This window comes from Copadichromis virginalis, linkage group LG9, assembly GCF_057382275.1.
Source record: "Copadichromis virginalis isolate Kocher_CV1m ecotype Utaka linkage group LG9, C_Virginalis_male_GT1.1, whole genome shotgun sequence".
In the NCBI taxonomy this organism is placed as follows: domain Eukaryota; kingdom Metazoa; phylum Chordata; class Actinopteri; order Cichliformes; family Cichlidae; genus Copadichromis; species Copadichromis virginalis.
In genome coordinates, this window is record NC_140626.1 from 26,065,111 (window position 1) to 26,085,697 (window position 20,587).

At 43.4% G+C, this 20,587-nt stretch overlaps 1 protein-coding gene across 7 annotated transcripts in view; it reads right to left on the bottom strand.

Moving 5' to 3' along the window:
• Positions 1–20,587, bottom strand: part of ncoa2 (nuclear receptor coactivator 2) — a 61,611-nt gene that overhangs the window by 6,700 nt on the left and 34,324 nt on the right. For 4 of the 7 annotated variants that reach the window (XM_085468486.1, XM_085468487.1, XM_085468490.1 and 1 more), the window contains 14 exons: positions 19,889–19,992; positions 17,140–17,317; positions 15,596–15,784; positions 13,251–13,352; positions 11,897–12,037; positions 11,572–11,719; positions 9,640–10,984; positions 3,846–4,044; positions 3,532–3,732; positions 2,572–2,775; positions 2,025–2,154; positions 1,692–1,857; positions 1,278–1,574; positions 186–266 (listed from right to left, as the gene is read on the bottom strand). In XM_085468486.1, the coding sequence (XP_085324612.1) occupies positions 186–266; positions 1,278–1,574; positions 1,692–1,857; positions 2,025–2,154; positions 2,572–2,775; positions 3,532–3,732; positions 3,846–4,044; positions 9,640–10,984; positions 11,572–11,719; positions 11,897–12,037; positions 13,251–13,352; positions 15,596–15,784; positions 17,140–17,317; positions 19,889–19,992 (3,485 nt within the window). The remainder of the gene's footprint in view (positions 1–185; positions 267–1,277; positions 1,575–1,691; positions 1,858–2,024; positions 2,155–2,571; positions 2,776–3,531; positions 3,733–3,845; positions 4,045–9,639; positions 10,985–11,571; positions 11,720–11,896; positions 12,038–13,250; positions 13,353–15,595; positions 15,785–17,139; positions 17,318–19,888; positions 19,993–20,587) is intronic. The other 3 variants (XM_085468491.1, XM_085468488.1, XM_085468489.1) reach the window with 2 other exon arrangements.

Below are 20,587 nucleotides of genomic sequence, written 5' to 3' on the forward strand. Positions count from 1 at the left end.
AAGAGAGGTGGTTTGAATATAAAAAACAAAACAAAAACCCCCACTAACAGCATCTACAAAAAGCAAGTCTACACAACACTGACATCATAGCCTTTAATTTACTGCAAGCTATTAAAGAGATGAACCCTACCTACAGTCACAACATGTCTGTGCAGGCGGCTCATGTAATGATAGTGGGCATATACCTGGTTTGGAGCATTAGTTCTAAGAGGTAGGTTCACATTTGACACACCGCTCATCTGAGTCATCATTGGTTGGCGATTCTGCTGGAAGAAAAAACAGAGGAAAATGGTTGTTACAGAGAGAAATATACACTTTTTAACCCTCTGTAGCTGACGGAGATGCTGTGTGTCTAAAAAAACAAAAACAAACAAACAAACAAACAAACAAACAGGATTTTCAAGGAAAGCCCTCAAAGCACTAACACAAAACAAAACAAAAACAAGACACCTTTCCTATTGGTGGAAAAATACATCACATCAACCAATCACACACTTCTATGGCAACATGTGGTATTTGGTTGCTAAGGAAAAGGAGAAAAAAATGAAAGTAATGGCAAAAGAGAGCGATATAAATAGCAAGTTTCGAGACATTTAGCATGTTTGGATTCTACAGTTAGTGTGTAGTGTAGTCATGTTTTTGTTTGTGTGTGTCAAAACAATGAGGCCGCTCGTTGTGTGTCAATGAAGCCACTACTGAATATCAGAAATGGCCAAAAAGCCACCAAAGGCAGATTGAAATGTACACGCTATCTGCAGGTGGACAACAGGAGTCACACACCTCGAAGGTTTCATGCCTGTGTACAAATTTAGCAAACAACAATTTATATTTGCATTTCAAGTTATGAATATGATGCATTAAACATATTTGTGGTTTTCATAGTTTAAAAAAATAATTTCAACTTTATACTTAATTTTAAAAGTATAAAGTAAATTAAAAGTAGGAAAAAATGGCCAATTATATCCATGACCCTGGAGGGTTAAAACCCTTAAATAATCTAATTTTTATGAAGACACTGTTAATCAGGATTTGAAAATAACATAATCTATAGTTTTACATTAGAATTAGGCTAAAGTCCACTGGAAGCCTAATGTGTGGCAGGTAGATTTAAAAGTTCCTATGTTGTCATCGAAGCTGCTAAAATGTCACCCTCAAGGATAAAAACACAATTCCTGTCCGTGTGTTCTCGATCCTAAAGAGAGAGGTTATAGTAGAGTCAAGAATCAGTGAGCAAGAGTACTTCCAGCAGTGTCAGGACAGTCTAGATTCATGTGCACCTGCTGTGACTGAAGCCGGTGCTGGAGTTGCAGTCGTAGTGTGTTGGGCTGGTTGGGGACGACTCCAGTAGGCCTGAGTCCTGGCCGGGCCGGCATTCGCATCATTTGGAAACCTGGCCGTGGACCCATCTGGCCAGGCATCGGGTGGAAACCTGGCTCTTGCATGGGGCCACCAGGGTAGCCTCTCGGTGCCATGTGTGATGCTGGGGGACCGAACTGCTGGGTGTACATGGGGGGCTTCTGATCCAACATCACCGAGGGTTCCTGGGGGAACTGGTCTGGCTCCAGTGATTGGCTCTGAAACAGGCAGCCATATATTATTAAAAAAAATGCAGCACCACAAACAAAAATAATAAAACATCACTTAAAAACCAAGAATGTTATAATGTAGGTTTGGCAGGATGGAAATCCCACCTGTTCTACCATAGCAGGGATCCCCAGAGCACGATCGAGCTCCTCCAGGCCATCAAAGTCTTTTAGTGCGGTGTACAGCTGAGACATCAGAGCCCCCTCGTCCACTGCACTGCCATCACTTGAGCTGAGCCCTGTATTGCACAGCAGATCATCCTGGGGTGGAGCCCTGAGCGAAGAGGAGACAAACAAATATTTTAAAAACATTGTCTTGTATATGCCACAGCAAACATTTAGACCAACAGTTAAACTATTAAAAAATATAGAAGTCTGATGAGAATAAAAATGTTAACTGTGTAAAATTATGCCACTGAGCTACGCTGGTAATGAGCTTACCTGCTCTGGTTTACAAAAGCTGTCTGATCAATTGGCATCATGCTGTCTGGCCAGGGGGCCGTCTGGTTGGGTGGAGCCTGTTGTTGTGAGAAATGGTCACCAACCATTCCAATGTCTATATCTGGTTGGGCTAAATAGAGAAGAAAAAAAAAAGATTGGCTAAATATTAGACAGTGAAGTACTTATGGGTCATGATGAATCAAGAGTGAATACTCTTTAAAATAAAGGAACGTGCAGGGTAGCAGATCTGAGTTAACGCCATGTGCTGCACTGTGGTTAACCACTAGATGGCAGCTTTTACAAGTATGACAAGTAGATATCTGCTAAGGAGTTTTAGATGGATCACACCTGACAACTCAGATCTAATTTCCACAAAGTACAAGTAATTTTGTTCTGGGTTTCTATACTGACATGCTGGAGAATCTGGTACTCTCTTAGGGGCTGGGAAATAGCTTTATTGCATTGCTCAGTCTGAAAACCAGCAGTGTGGTTCTTTCTGCATTTAAAACATTGTAATATGTATTTTTTTGGTACACAGCGCTCTTACTATTAGGCATAATTGGAGACTGCATCATCTGTCGGGGCCCTGGTTGGCTGTTGGGCCTCATGGGAGTACCACTGGGTCCCGTCCTGCCCTGTATGGCATTTTGATGGCCAGGGCCCGGCGCTCCTATAGGAGGTGCAGAAGCTGGGCCTACCCAGCCCTCCTGCTGCTGCATGCCTGGCCGTGGACCACTTGGAGCCATCAGTGCTGGGGGAACACACACACACGAAGATAAGAACCAATGAGAAAAATCTCAGGACAGATTTCAGTAGATGCCCGCTGCCCCCATGATGCTACATAAGGAGGAAAGACTAATATGTGGGAGTAGCAGTCAGAGAACTTTGTGCCAGTGTGGGTGATTGTTTCCTGTCACAGGAAGTGAGTCACAGTGCCATGGCATGATACGTTAAAGGGTGAGCGACACACACGAGGAACGAAGTCCTTCCTCAGAACTCAGGAGCAGCTCTAAGTGTTACCACAGTTATCTAGGAGAAGAAAAATACATTTCTGTCTCTACTTGTTTGGCTGTTGTGAGATTGAAAGGTGGAAATCACACTTCACAAAAACCTGTCAAAAACTGAAAAGAGATTCATTACAGACAGTCAATCTAAACTGAGGAAACACATTCAGCGCTATGTAATCTGAGAAACAATGATCTCAAGATTTAGCCTCCGAGCAAGACGGCCAATGTTTCAGGGTTTCCTTCATGCAGCTAAAGCCTGCTCAAATGTGATTTATCATTAGACTACAAAACTAAAACAAAGCTTCTGGTAGCTAAATACCTGCACAGTAACAAGATAAGCCACTCTTACAGACTGAATATTTTCATCCAGCAATCTGAGCATAAACAAGCATTTAAACATGGATTTAATTCATTTTTTTAGGATATAGTGAGGTGTGAAGGCAGTATCACACACATTCAGACAAATACAAGCTTCTGCAAATCATAACCATCACACCTACCTGCATTGACCATAGCAGCCTGGTTACCCATCATGCCATGGTTCCCCACCATGCCTTGCTGTTGCTGCATAACAGTGTATGGGCTTGTGGTCCTTATGGGGTACTGTAATGATGGCTGCTGGGGGGACATATTCACGTCCAGAGACACACTTCTAACAGACAAACCCCTTCCTGGCTGGCCTGGTCGAACACCACCAAAGTCTGAAGACAGGAATAAATGCAGCTTATTCCTGCATGCTCATTGGAGTATTTTATGAATATACAATGTGGTTAGTGCACTTTTTTCTGTTTTTCAAACAAAGAAAGGGACTCACTAGTGGGTCCCATGCCGGGCCCAAGGCCCCGGTGTTGCGGCTGTGCAGCCATGACAGGACTGCTCTCGGACATCTGCAGGATGTCATTGATGATGTTCTGTTTGTCCATGGGACTGGGCAACGAAACAGGCCGCGGCTCACAGAAGAGCTGTGGCTGAGCGTTCTGCAGGTCATTCAGGATGTCATCCAGCTCCGATGACTAGAGGACAGATAGACAAGTGGGGGGAAAAAAGTGAATTAAATTTGCTGTTAAGGCTCCCATTAAGAAACCCTTCACTCATTCACCTGTAAATGCACAAATCTAAATTATTATTAAGCACATCTACCGAAAGCAAACTTCCACGAGGTGTCTTTCAGTGGGATTGGCCTTGTTTATAAAACAGGATAACTAGAAGAAAAAAAAAAATGGAGCACTTTACATCAAATCTAGGCCAGACTTCACTTTGACTTAGCTTCCCAGATTCTCATTCTACTTTGCGCTTGCTGAGTGGTTCTTTCAGGAGGTTTATTACAACTTCTCTACTTTTAAATCCAAAATTTTACTCCCACTGAACTAAGAAAACAAATACAGAAAACATGTGGCTACTTAAACTTTGTCCTGCCAAAATAAAACAGTAGAGCAGATATAAGCAGCAGTCGGGCTAATGCCAACTGTTTGAACTCCTCTCTGCCTCCTTACTGTAACAGCTGTACTGAGCCAACTCTTTGCAGCCTGAAGCTGCATTCATACACAGCTGGACTCTCTATACAATTTCTGTTTCATTTCTCCACACACACTCAAACACAAGGGCATGCTGTGGACCTGATCTTGAACAAAAGAACTGGAAGAACCACAAAAGAATAAACTTCTTAGTGTCCGTTTCACAACACTGGCATGGCGTGTATTTATCTTTCTGTCACAGATGCGGAGGACACAATAACAGGAACTCTTGAATAATGCAGCTCAGTAAAACATCTCGGCAACCCACACCCTTTAAAAAAAAAACAACAACTGTCAAAGCATTAATAAGCAACAACCAAAAAGAAACTACAATTTCACAAAAGTGATCCGGGCACTTTCTAGCGAGGCTTGAGGGACTTTGAGTAAATAAGTTGCACTAGCTGCAACTGTCCACCAGAGTGCAGCACATACAGAATCACTGAATCCCCTGATCATGACATACTGTACAGCAGGAAAGCAGCACACCAGCACTGTTTCAATGTTGTACTTGACAATGACATGTATTTGTTGGGCATGTAACTGCTGCTACAGATAGAAGGCTGCCAAATATGCCTGATAGAACAAATTATCTAGACGGCTCAAGGACTGCAGCCTCGTCTCGGTTATGCCCAAATGCACTTCTTATTTATTTATTTATTTTACATCTTGGAAGATTTTATTTAAATAGTATCTCAGTACAGCCGAATATAGACAGCCGCACATAGCTGATCACAGCTAGAAGCAGACAGGATATGTAGGAAAGCTAGAGAGAGTAACAGAGTGAGGGGTGGCGGTGGTGGTGGGAGAGAGAAAAGCCCTAATGAGGTCAGGAATGATGTAATGCTTCTGTACACTCTCAGTTTGCTCTCCTCCTCCTCCTCCTCTTCAATTCTCTCTCCTCCCATTTTCTATTCTCTCCACTTCTCCAGTTGCTTTTACCCTTAATGGGTCCCATTTCTATCAATTCATGTTACACTCCACTTTCAAATGCATGTCGGTGCATGTAATGCAATGTGAGCCCTCCTTTTCTGCATCTCTCACCATTTTACTGTATTTCATTTAAAACAAAATAATGAAAGAAATCAAAGATTTTAAAACCATAAAAAGGATCATTTTTCACTGCAGAGCTGATTTACATTTCCAGCAGCCTTTGTAGGACAAATACACAATATATATATGAAGTGGGACACATGGCTAGTTGTAAGTTGAAGCCACATGTGAGTTATAAACAGCACTTGTATCATAAAAGGCATCAAAGTAAACTGCAAGTAAACTATTCCAGCGCTCGTGATGTTTGACCTAACAACTTCTTTACTGAGTCTTTAAAAGGTCCAGCAGAAAAAAAAAATCCAAATGGCAACTACAAAAAGCACTACTTAAAAACTCTGTTATCTGTTGCAATAGTTGTATTCGAAACATTAGTTAACATACAATTTCAAAGCACGCTTTCAAAGTACTGGTATTTAGTAACGGACCAACACTGCGAGTGTGACATGCGAGTAATCTCCAACTCTTCCATTAAACGTCCAGTGCCCTAATGGTGATGTGGACTTCAAAAGGACACAGGAGCCCTCCAGAAGCCATGATATAGCGCATGAAATTTTATAGGAAAGGGAAGTGAGAAAGGCCAAGAAAAGCAGAAGTGGCACTGTCAAGTAAGGAAAAAGGAAAAAGTCACCCCAGAGTCATGCTGCTCTTTTGTTACCTAAATGTAAACAAGTGTTAAATAAAATAAAAGTCAGGACAACACATGGCTCCAACATTAATTGCAACACTTGCACAGACATCTGACATTTAACTGGGAGTACAAGTGAAGATTTTCTGCTTCTGCATTTGGTGCAGAAAAGTTATTTCAGTCATTCTGATTTACTTTTTTGAATAAATCAGTTTTTTGAGACTAGCTTAATTCTAGCTTTTTAGAAGCAGAATTTAAACCAATTTTCTTTTTTTCCCCCCAGTTAGATCCAAAATTAGGTGTCGATTGATCAGCTAGTTCTTGAAGTTACATTGGTGGACGCAGGAAAAATAGGCAACGGAAAAAAACTTGGACTCACTTTGTGAAGAGCCAAAATGTGATAGCTCAAAGAAGCCACCAAAGGAAGTGAAGACTAGTCTGAGAGTTACTGTAAAAACTGGTGAAACCTGCATGCTGCCCCATGTCCACTACTGAAAGCACCACTACTGGGGAATGTGGCCTAGTCTGACCACCTGTGGGCTTTTAACCCTGGGAAGAGAAGGCAGAAGGCAAGCTGGTGAAGGTACGTTAATACTCTGGGAATATTCAACTGAGAAACTTTAGATTCACGGATTGATGTGATATATTTTAAAATATATCACCTAGCTAAATATTAAGACCACAGAAACACCTTAATCCATGATGGGAGTGACCTCTTTCGGATGGATAATGTTTGCATCATAAAAATTCCTCAAGAATGATTTAAGAACGATAGTGGTGAGTTCAAAGTTTTCACTTGGCCTCCAAATTTCACAGATCTCAATCACACTGAGCATCTGTGGAACATGCTGGAAAGAAGAACCTAACAACTTGAAGAAATAGATCTACTTTAAACTTCTTGGTGCCTGAAACTGAACCTAAAAGCACACACTCAGACATAATGTGAGTACCATGTCTCAACGGGGAACACGGTGCACCACAACAATGTAGGTGGTTTTGACGGTGTGGTCTATTGGTGTATATATGGTACAATAAGAAGTCAATTTTAGCTTCAGAGATAGTCTTAAGAAAACAGAAAATGTAAAGATAGTGAAGCAGGTAAGAGAGTGAGTCAGATACAGCCTATTACCTCATTGTCACCTAAACTTCTAATCTTATTTGGCAGATGTGACACAGCGAACATGTGACAAAGCCAGATGCTTTGGTCATGAGCAAGCACATGAAAAATGAAGTTAAAGATCGGATGAAGGAATAACAAACTGACTTCCTTAAATTAGGGATTAAAGAGCAGAGTCACTTTTACGGATTTAATATCAAAGATTATCATTGTCAGGGAAAATATCTGTTAACTGCCTCGTCAATCGCTAATAGTCGATCTGATCGGCAGTTTGGTACAAGTCTGAACCACCCCTGTTTTCAGCCATACTCATAACTCCATCAGAGCTCTGCTCTGATTTCTCATTTAGCTCTGCTCCAGCCATCAATAATTCAGCCCTCAACAATCATGAGGACGAGAAAGGCAGAGGAAGGGAAGGAGCGTCAGCGAGAAAATAGTGGGTGAGGTTAGTGGAGAGGAGGATGAGTGGACTCAAACTAGTACAGTCAGCTCTCACACATGGCCAAGCAGCAAGTCACCAGTAAGGAACAGAAGCCCACTCACACACATGTAAAGGCTCTAATGAAGCCTCAGCTTAGTGCACGTCTAACAAAATGCTCTTGTTCTAGTTAATGAGATCTGTTAAACTGGAATGTGTCACCACATTAAGTCGTGAGTGTGTTAACGTACTAAAGGCAAAAACCCAGAATTCCCTCATTTCAGCTGCACTTTAAATGTAGGGCAAACGAAATCCTTTTAAAATACAGTCTAACTGTGTTCCCTTGTATACTGGCCACTTCCACAAAATAAAACCCTTTGGCATTACACATTAAAACCTGGATTTCTCTCAATTTCTAATTCTCTTTATTGTTTCTTGCACGTTCTGCAAACACACCACTCCCTCTCCCCTCTATCTCCATGGTAGCAGAGAGGACATGCAGGAGCATATGGCTCATCATTTTCACTCTGCCTGCCGAGGCTGGCCTCTCCTGGGGGTATCTACACCGCTCTCCTCTCCCGTTCTTTGTTCAGTTTAACAGCGGCTCTTACTGTATTATCCAACCAATCACCTTTCCCTCTTCTTCACATTATGTACCCCAGCACACGAGCACATACTGTACATACACTGCGAGCGTGCATAGCTGCGTGACAGTCGGTGCCGCTGTCTCTCTGTGAATGGAGAAAAAAAACAAACAAAGCCTAAAATATATTAAAAAATAAATAATAATAATAAAAAAAAGATTGATTTTTATAAATTCCCTTAAAACCCACTCTGACGCAGGTTATTCTTTTGTAGGCGGACATTTCAAATTGGACAATCAAACCAGGTTATCTGCACCCTGATCCACAGTAAGCACAGTTTGCACACAGATTACCTTTTTATAAAAAAAATGAACATGCACTTTGACAAAAAAATGTGACCTCTGTTCAGTGTTACTGACATTTAAATGGCATGCATGCAACCCAGACTACGTGACTGGTCGAAGAAGAGGAAGCTAATGATACAGAGACAGAAAAGAAAAGGAAGGGCATTTATGTAATTATATGTCATTTATTGTAATTCTGCGGTTTAGCAGTGAAGAGTATGTGATAGAATGACACTTGCAGGCTTGCATAGGTGTTTAGTAGAGCGTGTCATGTGCAGGTTTCCTGTATGAAAGCTTGTGAGTGTCTGTGATGCCGGGTTTCTTTCCTGCATTAGGGCATCAGCAGGTTGTTCTAAACACTCTGCCTTGCTAGAACATCAGCTACAAAGAAATTTTGAGTTTCACCAGCAACACTCTGCCCGCTCACTTCCTTTGACTCCTTTCTCTCTTTCAGCGCCAGTCTTGATCTGAGCACGGTGCCAAACCTGAGGAATCTGGCCAAAAGCAACCAGGATCAAATGGCTGAAGAACCACAGGGGCTCCTTCCAAATGTCACAGTTGTTTGAAGCTGGCGGATAGATTCCCTCAGCTGCCAACACACAGGCAGTGAAAGGACCTGATGTGTTTATATACATTAATAAAGAGCATACACAATGAGTTCAGTGTATATGCTGGTCATTCGGAATGTATATATGCGCAACAAATATTGTTTGCCTTCTGCATTCCCTGACTGTTTGTACATTTAGCTGCAACATCCTGCATGGACGTGGCATCTACTACCTAACCCAGATTCATGCAAAACAGAGAGAAGAGGCAAGTGGAGCAATAGAGGGCAGAAAACTTTTGCTTTTTGCAACAGGCTAAAGAGGTTACAGTTAGTTTTGGGGTAACTCTAGTCCTTTACTCATTTCAAAGAAGAAAAAGACAGGAAACAAGATTAACTCCGTTAAACTGACCTGTTCAGCGCGGTCGTATCCTGCATCTTGTTTCTCCGCCTTGACCTGCGGGTGTTTGCCCCCTTCGACTTTCACTTCCCCAGGCTCTAGCTTAGGGACCTTGTCCTTCATTACAGTGTCATCCTTATCCAGTAGGTAGCGTAGCAGGGCATTGTCCTTCTTCTTGGGGCTCAATGGCTCCTGCTTAGGAGTAATGTCTGCCGCAGAAGCAGCACTACCGGAACCCTGGGGTTGGTCTTGGCCCATCTCTTTGCCTGTAGCCTCTGCGGTGAGCTTAGCAAGATCCACGGGGGATGTACTGTTCTGAAGCAGTTGGTGGAGGATTTTATGTTTTTCTTTAAGGGACGTGGCGTGAGTGTTGCCACCCCGGACCCCTGTCCCAGCCTGGTCCTTGCCCTCAACTCCTGCACCAGGGGAAAGAGGAGTCTCCAGGGGTTCTGGCTTGGTGGTGAGCAGTTGCAGTAACTTGGTGTGGCCCTTGTTGTCATGTCCACGGCTGTGAGCATCATGGCCCTCGAGGGGTCCATCCCTCTCCTCCTTGGGCTCCACTAAGTTCCCCTCTGTTTGGGCCTGGGTGTGTCCCTGACTCATCTCTGAATGAGGTCCAAATGAGTCTCCTGAACCACCAATAGCACTGGTGGATCCTCCAAGTTTTGACATCAGATGAGCGTTTACCGCTGACCCTGGTGTGACCCCAGCTGGGGAGCCCATTTTCCGGTCTGGAGACCCTAGTGTATGTGTATGAGGGGGACCATGCCCGTGTCCTACACCATGGCACTCACTAAGGGCCTGCAGAGCTGACAGAGAGCTGCTAGTATAGCTGTTAGCATGGGTGCTAGCCGTGCTACTTCCTGCACCTCCAGGCCCTCCACTGCACATCCCCACTGGTAAGGGTGAATGCAGACCCCCTGCTACACGAGGGCTGCTTGCACCCCCAGGACTCCCTCGGTGCCTGGGTGATAGCATAGAGTTCTGCGGAGGTGGATGGGGTCCTCCGGCTGGGCTTGGGCTGGCACGAGAGGGGCTATTCATCCTCCAGTTGGGGCCCTGCTGTGGTGGTTGCATGCTCCCATTGTGGTTGTGTGGCTGAGGACAGCCAAAGCGGTAGACCTGCATATGCCCCCCCATAGCCGTTGGTTCTCTGGGACCAGCAGGACCTGGGGGGGAGAAAGGCGTGCTGTTGCTGCTGATGGTAGTGTCCTGGCCCTGAGGCCCTGAACCTGGCAAGCTGCCTGGGGTTGGAGGAGTCATGGAGGGAGTGGAAGAGTTCATTGGTTTGGGAGCCATCCCTGTGGCCTGATTGCCAGGGCCCATGTCCTGACCCATTCCACATACTGTCTGCTCCCTGGATTTTAAAACACAAACACACACATTAGAAAAAAACAATACCAAAAGTTGTACATGGGAGTTAGAAATCTTAGAAAACTGGCTGCTTTAAACTGAAAAGGAACATTTCTGCATTTCTTCAAATACGCTTTTTACTATCATATGAATACATGCACAATGAGATGTGCAGAAAATCAATAGGGTAAAGGGTAAATAATCTATACAGTATAAACTATACTGCAAGAAAAATGTCAATGTGCATGCCAAGGATGGGATATGACATGTAATAAAACTCTTCTGTTTGCCAACAATGAGACAAAGTATGAATACAACTACATGAATTTACCATGAGGAGGAAGTGAGAAAATATGTTTGTTTTGGTTTTTTTTCTGGTTTTGTTTCTCTTTGGGGGGGTGTAACATATCGCTGTCTGATTTTGACCAAGAACACTTGGAAGCACATATTTTGAAAACCGTGCCATCCTCACAATTTCCATGAAGCCAACAGGCAGTGCTGCAGGGAACTCGCAGGACAAAACATGCTAGCAAGTTGATGCCTCGGGTTTATGTCAGTCTTTTTGACTCACGTGGAGCAGGTAGGACATACCTCTGTAGGATGTGCAGGGACATGTAGAGCTGAGGTTCGTTGGTGGCAGACGAGCGTACCAGTTTGCTCTTGGTGTGGGCTGAGACGATGGTTCCGTCAGAGAGGGAGAACCGATAGATGGGGCTGAACGCCTGGCCGTGTCGGAGCACTAGGCACACATGTACACACATTGATGGCAAAATAACACTTTTCATTTGACCATTTCCTTAATGTGGCTGCAGCCCCTCTTTAAACAACCGTTTCATGCTAATGCAGCCATCCCCAATGACTCTAATATCCAGAGCAAAAAATTAAACACGATTGTCCTCATAGTTAATGGAATTACCTTCCTGCTGGTGTCTCTTTGCAAAAGACATCTCTCCATCATTCTGTAGGTGGAACCTTTGGATGCAGCGCCTCACAAGATCTTCCCAGCCCGGCTTCATGGATGCTCGTAGCAGACTGGTATCTAGGGATGTTATCTTACCTAAGCACACAGTACGGGATTAGAGAGACCTTAGTCATAAAGGAAAGCATTTCGGTTGACATACACAAATGTAAAGATTTAATGTCGACATTAAAAATAAATGTCTCTTCTGTTGACTCGGCCAGGATCTCAGTGGTTTAATATTACTTAAAGAATACATTATAAATCTTTGTTTACATTCTAATTACAGCTTACCCAACGTTAGAAATGGCTTCTGTGTTAGTAAACAGAATAGAAGGTCCTGACTATATAGGATTAGACATGGAAATACAATTATAAGTGCTGTCAGTATAAATTTAAAAAGACCACTCATTACAGCAGGTAATGAGTTCAGGGCAGCTCAGCCTCAACTATCTTTAGAGCCCAACAAGTACTCTCATGCTGCGTGTGTAAACACAGTCACAGCAGTGTAACAGTTGTCCCTCACTGGAATACAATTTAAATGAAAGTATGATGCATTTGAAAGGGTGACAAGCACACTGCTGCTTGAATGACAGCCATAGGGACTGACTAAAGACTTGTCAAACTAGCATCCATAATAGAACTATTCACAGCTCCGCACCATGTCCAAGAAGCTCTTGTAGGCATAACAAGAATGTAGAGGCAGTACTTTCAGCAAAATATGAGAGAAAAATAATGCTGTCAATCTAGAATAAAACAAATCACGGCAATTATTTAAAATTGTGCAGTCCAAATAAAGAGGCAAATAAATAATAGCCCTGCCTAGATGCATGGCTACTGAGGTCTGTGTGGGAAACCACAGTAAATTACTATACATGAGTGACTAAGTGTGTGTGTGTGTCTGTGCCACACAAGTGGTACGGGTACATCAAAGACCAGGTGAAACACAAACAGCTGTCTGTGTCTGTGTGTCAGCGTTCAGGCAGGTACTTTACCTCCCAGAGAGCAGCCTGTGGTAGGAAGCTGGGTCTACTAAGTTGTTCAATCCTAAGGATCTTTACCAAGGATATTCTTTGAATCCCTAACTGTAGTGCAAAGTGATTTACAAGCTGTTGACATCAAATAAGGTACTGCTGGAACTTTGCCTTACTAGAATCGTTACACCATTCTTTTGATGCAGGGCCAAGTTTTATTTGAAAAGCCACATATGGAAAGATGCTATGCTAAAACAAAGATGCAATAAAAAAATCAAGAGCAAAGTTTTCTGTGAACAGCGGTTTGTAGTTCACTGCCGGCTGACATGTTCGTGTACCTTGTAGGTCCTGACGTGTAGTGAAGCTCTCGTGCGTGGGAAGCATGGGTCTTTCCTTCGTTGGCACTCTGCGAGCTACACAAATCAGGCACGACTGAAAGTCTAAAAATAAAAAATAAAAAAAATAAAGTAAAAATAATTAAAAACTCAGAAAGAGAAAACAGAATAGCACAGGAAAGAAAATAGGAGATGGAGTATATAACAAAAAAAAAACAAAAACAGAGAGATAAACAGAAGAGGTGAAAGGGGGAAGGGATGGGAGAGAGGGGAGGGATGGGGTGTAAATGATAGAGACAGAGGGAGGGAAAGAAAATGAAATGCATGTTATTCCCAGGCAGCATAATAAATACAGTTATTAATGAGCATAGGGATCAGGGCTCCGCTCCTTTCATGAGGAGGAGCAGCTATCGCTGGCAAGGGAAATGATGAAGTGTGACCTTTGAAGGCGTGTGTGTGTGTGTGTGTGTGTGTGTGTGTGTGTGTGTGTGTGTGTGTGTGTGTGTGTGTGTGTGTGTGTGTGTGCACGTGTGTGTAAGAGAGCTTGAATGCCCATCTCTGGCTACTCTCACCTGCAGGAACATCTAACACTGATGACACCTCTCCTGGCTCAACATTAAAGTCTGTGTGTGTGTGAAGCGCTGACTGACTGATGGCAAATATGACACTGCCAAGTCCAGGACTGGGGTGACCCCAAAAAGTCTGCCATCTAACTTTTCGGTGCCAGTAATACCCACACTCCCATACACGTTTCTTGTAAATGAATGCATGCCAGAACTAACACACACGCGCACACGCACACTCGCACACAGTCCTATTAAAAAGCCTCTTGGGTGGTCCGACCCTCAAATCTGTGAATCTACATTAATTTCTTGCTTTCCATCGCCTCCATTCCCCCTGTTTCTGTCTATAGCTGGACAGATTCCTGCACTGGTAACCACTCATCTTGCTTTGCCACTTCAGTACACACAAACACTGGCACACCTCTGGCCCGAGTCCTATTTGGCCTACTTGCCAAAGTATGGCTGGCAAACAGCTGGTGCACAAAAAGCAAGCCAGAGAGTAGGGGAAAAGGCTCTAACTAGATTTGGAGTAAAACATTTGCTTATTGTTTTAATTTGCCGCTGAGTTAAAGATTGGCAATATAGCCTTTGAACAAAAGGGATTTAGGCTGCTGTACAATCACAAGTCCTGAAATATTCTGGCTAAAGGTCGTTTGTAATGGAATTTTACACTCTTCAGCATCTCATGCTCCCATCTAAAGCCTTGAATACCACTGGAATAGCCCTGTGACCTCTCAGTGACTGAACTCCGAAAGCAGAGCAGAAACAACATACAATTTAAAATCGCTTCCCTGGAAAGGAGAGCAGATGTTTATACAAGAAGCTAACACAAATTCCTCTTCTTTCTTTACACACAAATGCTCCCAAATGTGTCGAGTTTGTTTGTATTCTGTTGTTGTGTTCAAGCTGTTGTGAAAAGTACTGAATGACTGCTTTTGCTGTTGCATTACATGGTTAAAGCACATGGTTCCCTTGGAGTCATAAGCCCAGGTTTGGAAGGGATGTACATGAATTATAGATGAGCTTTAATGACAGCTGCCCAACCTCCCGTCTCCCTTGTGTCACTTAACTTTTCATGGGTGTAAGTTGAGTGGCAGCAGCACTGCTCTTCATCATTTGGCTATACAAATCCAGTTATAAGACAGATAATGGTCAACAATCAACGCCCTATGAATGACTAGCAGCTGATTATTACTTTAAATGATTTTACATTGGGTGGCAACCAGCGTTTCTTAAAGACAAGCAAGCTTTCTTACTTTCCTTCTCCAGGTTTTGTCGATGGTGTGTGTATATCTTTACACTACTTAAAAAAAAAAAAAAAAAAAAGTCTGATCCCGCTCACCTCGACTCAGCTCTCCACTGAAGAGGGCAGAATTCAGTCTAATGTTATACGAGTAGACAAATCCTTGCTTTTGTTTGCTTTTTAATTGAACGCTCCAAAGCAAACTGTCAGTTTTAATTGAATTACTTTCTGAAGAGGTCTTTCAGTCCTCTGTCAAGTGTTTTAACGTGCTGACATAAGTGTGTGCAATTTCTAAAAGGGTCAGGTTGCTGAATGTTAAAATGCTTCCCCCAATGATTCAAACACCTTTGTACTTCAGGCTATATTATTTTCTCGCTCTTGGAACCTAATCATACTATAAAACTATTTAACAAGGTTACTGCAAATGGTTTAGACTTAATCAAAGCAAACTATAACATTCAACGCAATTGTGCCTAGTAGGAAATGCTTAAGTGTGTTTCATAGGGTGCCGCTTTAGTCTCCGTTTTTCCCTCCTTGCATACCGTCTCCTTCCTCCTTGATGGACTTGGGCTCCGAAACGGCAAAACACTGCATGGTCTCATACTTCTGCTGCTGCGGCTCGTGCTCGTGTGGCTCTTCCTGGCTCTCGCCGTGTGGATTGACCAGCATTCGGCAGTTGAAAGTGTGACTGTTCCTTCTTGGACCCTCGCTGGACCACGGGACACCATTTACTAAATCGAGGGGGAGGAAAGGGAACAGGAGATTTTTTTTTAAGCAAATTGTACTGCAGCAAAAACTGAACAACAGGACGCGGAGAATGGGAGCTGCAACGAGCGAGCCAAGAGAGGCTACCACGCTGCAAGTGAAAGACATAATGAGAGCAAGACAGAGAGAATGAAGGCAGAAAAAGTGTAAAAAAGAGAGGGTTGTTGCTGGGTAGAGATCAGTCATAATGAGCAGTTGGAACCCTGAGCCCTGCGCCATCTATCCACAGCTATGCATCACAGCCAGGCCTCCATATGCATGTCCTGTAAAACATCATTGCCAATCTTTCTTCTTCTCTCCAACACTTACACAGGCGCGAGCAAACACACCAGAAAGGGCACACACATGTGTAAGTGGCCGTGCGCGTACGTGCACACAAAGAAAGAAACGTATAGTCACACACGCCACTCTGTTCACTCTAACAAACTCCCATCACACTCCATCTGGTTTGTGATCTCATTCAGTGCATTGATAATCTCCCAGTATCTGGGACACAGCCCACTGATCGTTTCCAGGGTGCTTCGCTCTGCGCTGCTCTCCCACCCAGATGGGCTGGGTACTCAGACCTCAATCCGAAGCGCCACGAGAGAAGGAGAGGAGAACTTCGAGCTCCTGATGAGCTCCAATGGCACAGATCAAAAATCACCTCTCGTGCGGAAGTCATGCAGAGGCAGGATGTTAAATGGCCGCGGCTATGAAAGTAAATTCTATCTTACGTGACAGAATAAATGGAGTAAGGTGAGGATAAACGCAATGTTTTCCGTGTGTGGGCTAAAAAAATGGGAAAGTGAGAACATGAAAATAGGAACTTGGTGAGCGTTCGTGGCAGAGAAAGAGAGAATGACACAAATAAGTGAAGAGAAGGAGAAGGAAGGACATGAAATGGAAATATAGGAGGCGCACGATGCTGCTGACAGGGGAGAGAAGCCAAAAAAAGGAAGTTAATTAGCTGAAAAGGGAGGGAGGACGAGTGCGAGCAAATGTTTGGGCTGAGCGTCAGCAAAAGGGACAAATGAAGAACCTATAGGTTTTTGCAGCATCCTAAAAGTCTCTGTTAAACAGCTGAATCAAATGCTTTCTGACCGTGACCGTTTAAATGTTTTACTTAATCTGACATCACTGCAACAACAGCCACCTACAACATACCTGTTTGAATAAGGAGAACGAGAGAGGCGAGGGTGTTAAGAGGCAGCGGAAGCACAGCACAAAGGACATACATGCAAAGTCAGGAAAAGCGAGGGACATGGACTAAAAGAGACACAGTGAGACAGAAACTGACAGCAAGAAGAAAAAAAAGGGGAAAAACAATCTCTGAACCAACCGAGAGATTTAGGCAGCAGGTTCTTGATGAACTCAGCATGATCCCCGACATGCAGCACGCTGTAGACACTGGTGTTCATCAGCTCCTCCTGGTTGTAGCGCAGGTACTGGGTCACGTTCTCTGACACGAACACAATGTTACCCTCCATGTTCACCACAAAGAAGAAGCCATCCAGAGCCTGGAGGATTAAAAAAAAAGACAGTTCAGAAGTTTGTTCACTATGGACTGGGTCATTTTTCTTTCACTGGTTAATGGTCAGGATATCCAGTTTTAAGCATATAAACTCCACAAACAGATGCAGAGAAAGATGTATATTCTACTGAATTCTATTGTTTGTTTGTCTTATTGTAACTTAATTACCAATTAGCTCGTTAGCTCATTATCATTAGGGATGTTCTATTTGCGCCTACTGTGCCTGAGATGTGATTAGTGTGCTCCAGCAAGAATGCTTATACAGCACAAAAATGTTGGCACAAATCATGGCAAATTCTACAATACGCAATACTTCCACAACTCCCTAACAAAAAAGGAAATCTCGCCACGTCTGGTTATTTTCCGCAACATCATCTAATGCACTGTTACCTCTATGATCTCACAGATAATGCCAGGCGACTCAGTGAAGGCACAGTTTATCTAAAAACTCCAACGACTGCTGATGCTAACATCCCCATGACAGCCGACACATGTACTAGTTGTGTCTGAAGAGGAACGATTAGTACGCCATGTGCCGGGTACATGGATCACTCCCACAGACGCTCACCATCGCTGTGGCTGATAAAAAGCAGGATAAAAGCATGTGCCTGCAGAGACGGGCGGATGTGAAGGAGGAGCAGTACTTAATTGAAAGAATACAGCCCCAGGTCAGCCATTACACACAAGATGGTGTCAATTAGGCCATCAAATCACCGGGAGCTCTTAAAAAGGGAATTCTGCTGCTTGTAATGCTGTAAAGTTGATGTCAAGATAAGACGCAAGAGACTCTTCTCAAGGTGTCTCACCTCAGCTTAAATAAACATTATCTACACTACACACACACTTGTCAGCGTGTAGGGTCACATGAATTGTTCAATGGGTAGCAAGAGGATTTATAACGTAAATGTTTATTTTGTATCGTGTTGGGTTTTTGGCATCCTTGCTCATCTATAACTATAGTGTATATGTCTCAAACTACACTTCCTAACAAATCTACAGTGAACAGACAAGTCTGGATGTAGCAAACCCATATCCCGGGAACACATGATCATGTTGAGAAGAAAGTTTTCCTTTGCACGCCTTAACACAGCACGATCTGAAAATAGATTAAGGAGATCTCATCTATCACTGCATGAAGCAGAGCTGTTCCAAAAACACGGTTGTGTAAGTCCAGTCTGCATGAAGAAAGGCCATGAACTGCACAAGTAGGGCAAACAAAAACAGAGCAAACACTCTAGTGCCAACGCCTGCCTTCCTCCAGACACTCTTGCATAATGTTCTTAGCCAATACCTTAATTTGCAACACCCTCCCTAAATACTAAATATAAACACTAGAGACATTTCTACAGCAACTACAAATTAATAAAGCCTGAATAAATACATTGTGAGTGATATCATAGAACCTATTGTTTTCACATATGATTAAATATTGCTACACAGCAGGTAATGAATTGCAGCAGGGTAGGAATCTGGGAATTTCTCTGGATTATTTAAATCTGAGCAGTGCTTTGCAACCAGAGTTCTCTCTTCTCATAAATTCTCGCTTAATATTAGCCATTTTCTACATTTCTGTCTTAAAGCAATTCAAACATGCCTCTAGTACTGTATGACAGTGATGCTTAACACTTTGTTGGTAGAGGCAAAAATATGCATGAAACACACAACAGCCTCTGTACCGCGTGGGCTAGCAAGGATGCAAACTACATGCCACAATAAATCATGTGACAGAAGAAGACTGCTCCCAGAAGGTTAAAACAACAGCACACTAATGTTTCTTCACAGCCTTGTCCGTCTTTGAGTTGGCATGAGAGTGGGCAGCAGAAGGCCTTGAAGGAGGGTCATGGGGCGCGTGGGTGCATTTCCTGCCGACAGCCATACTCCGCAGAGCACACTGTAATTAGCCTGGGCTGGCGGACGGGGACATGGCTAGAGCGGAGCGGGTGTGAATGGCCGATCGCTGTGTTTTGGGGCTGCTGACAGATGGGAAAGCTTGCAGGCTGCACTGGTCTATATTTAGCTGCGAGTTAGTATGTCGATTCAGTGACGCTGGACCAGGAGAGCTATAAATATTCCATGACAGGACAGATCTAGAGGCGAAAGAAGAGAAGATGGGGAGGGAGAGACAGAGGAAAGAGAACTGAACAAGCAGGAGAGAGAAAGGGAGGGAGGAAGTGAGTGAGAGGACAGGCTCAATGGACTGATTCATCCGCCAGGCTGTTGCTTTCTTTCCTATTATATGTAAGCACTCCAGTGGTCCTTCGTGGTACAACGGGGCCCCATTGGCCCGCTTGTGATTTATAGCCAATCAGGGGCGGATACAAGATGCTGGCAGCGTTAACTCCGCAACGCTCACACACAACCACGGTTGGCTCGTTTTTAACTGTTCTCTGTAGATGCGACACTTTATATAGCAATCATGATTTAAAGAGGAGAGCATCTCTTGTGTGAGTGGTAGCAAATGAGTGGAGTGTGGGGTACTTCAGCACGAGTCTGGCATTTCATAATATTTTCTTCACATATGGCGCTATGAGTAAGGAGGAAAAGGCCGTGCACCCACCTCCAGCATCATTGGTCCCAAGGCGTCTTTGTCGATCACACTTTGGCCTGTTGATGAGACGTCAGCCTTCTGCACCTCCTCCTCGTTTGCTGCTGCAGCTTTTTCTGTTAAAAGCGAAGTTAGTAAAAATTTAAGAGACTGTGTCAGGGCTCCTTACTGTTTCACAATGAGGAAGTTACTAAAAAAAAGAAAACTGTAACGTACTGTACTGTCAAACATGGAAAAAGAAAAGGCTGAAACAAACAACTTTACTTTTCCTCTGAAACTAACCCACATACTATAAAAGAGGTCACCCACTGACGAGTCTTTTAACAGGTATCCATGCTGCTGCAAAGCAAACACATCGGTCCCCTTTGTGAAACCATGTGGCCATGGCTCACACCGAAGCACAGAGCAGCAGCACAGTGCGAAAGGTGTGTTAGAGCACACAGCTGCCTTGTGGGGGGCAGTCACTGTTTAGATTACTCTGTTATGCCAAAGCCCTGACAAACAAACAAACAAAAAAGGCCAATATGGAAACAATTAAGCATTGATGGTGTCCAAGCAATGTTGTTCCAAATTGGAAAACAAGTTGTAGCAGTCAATACTCCTGTTGATTTTCTATTAATGGATATGGAGAGTATGAATTACTGAGCACATAGATGCGTATGGCTTATAATTTACTACTGTTTTCATCTTATGTCCAATCAAAATCCACTT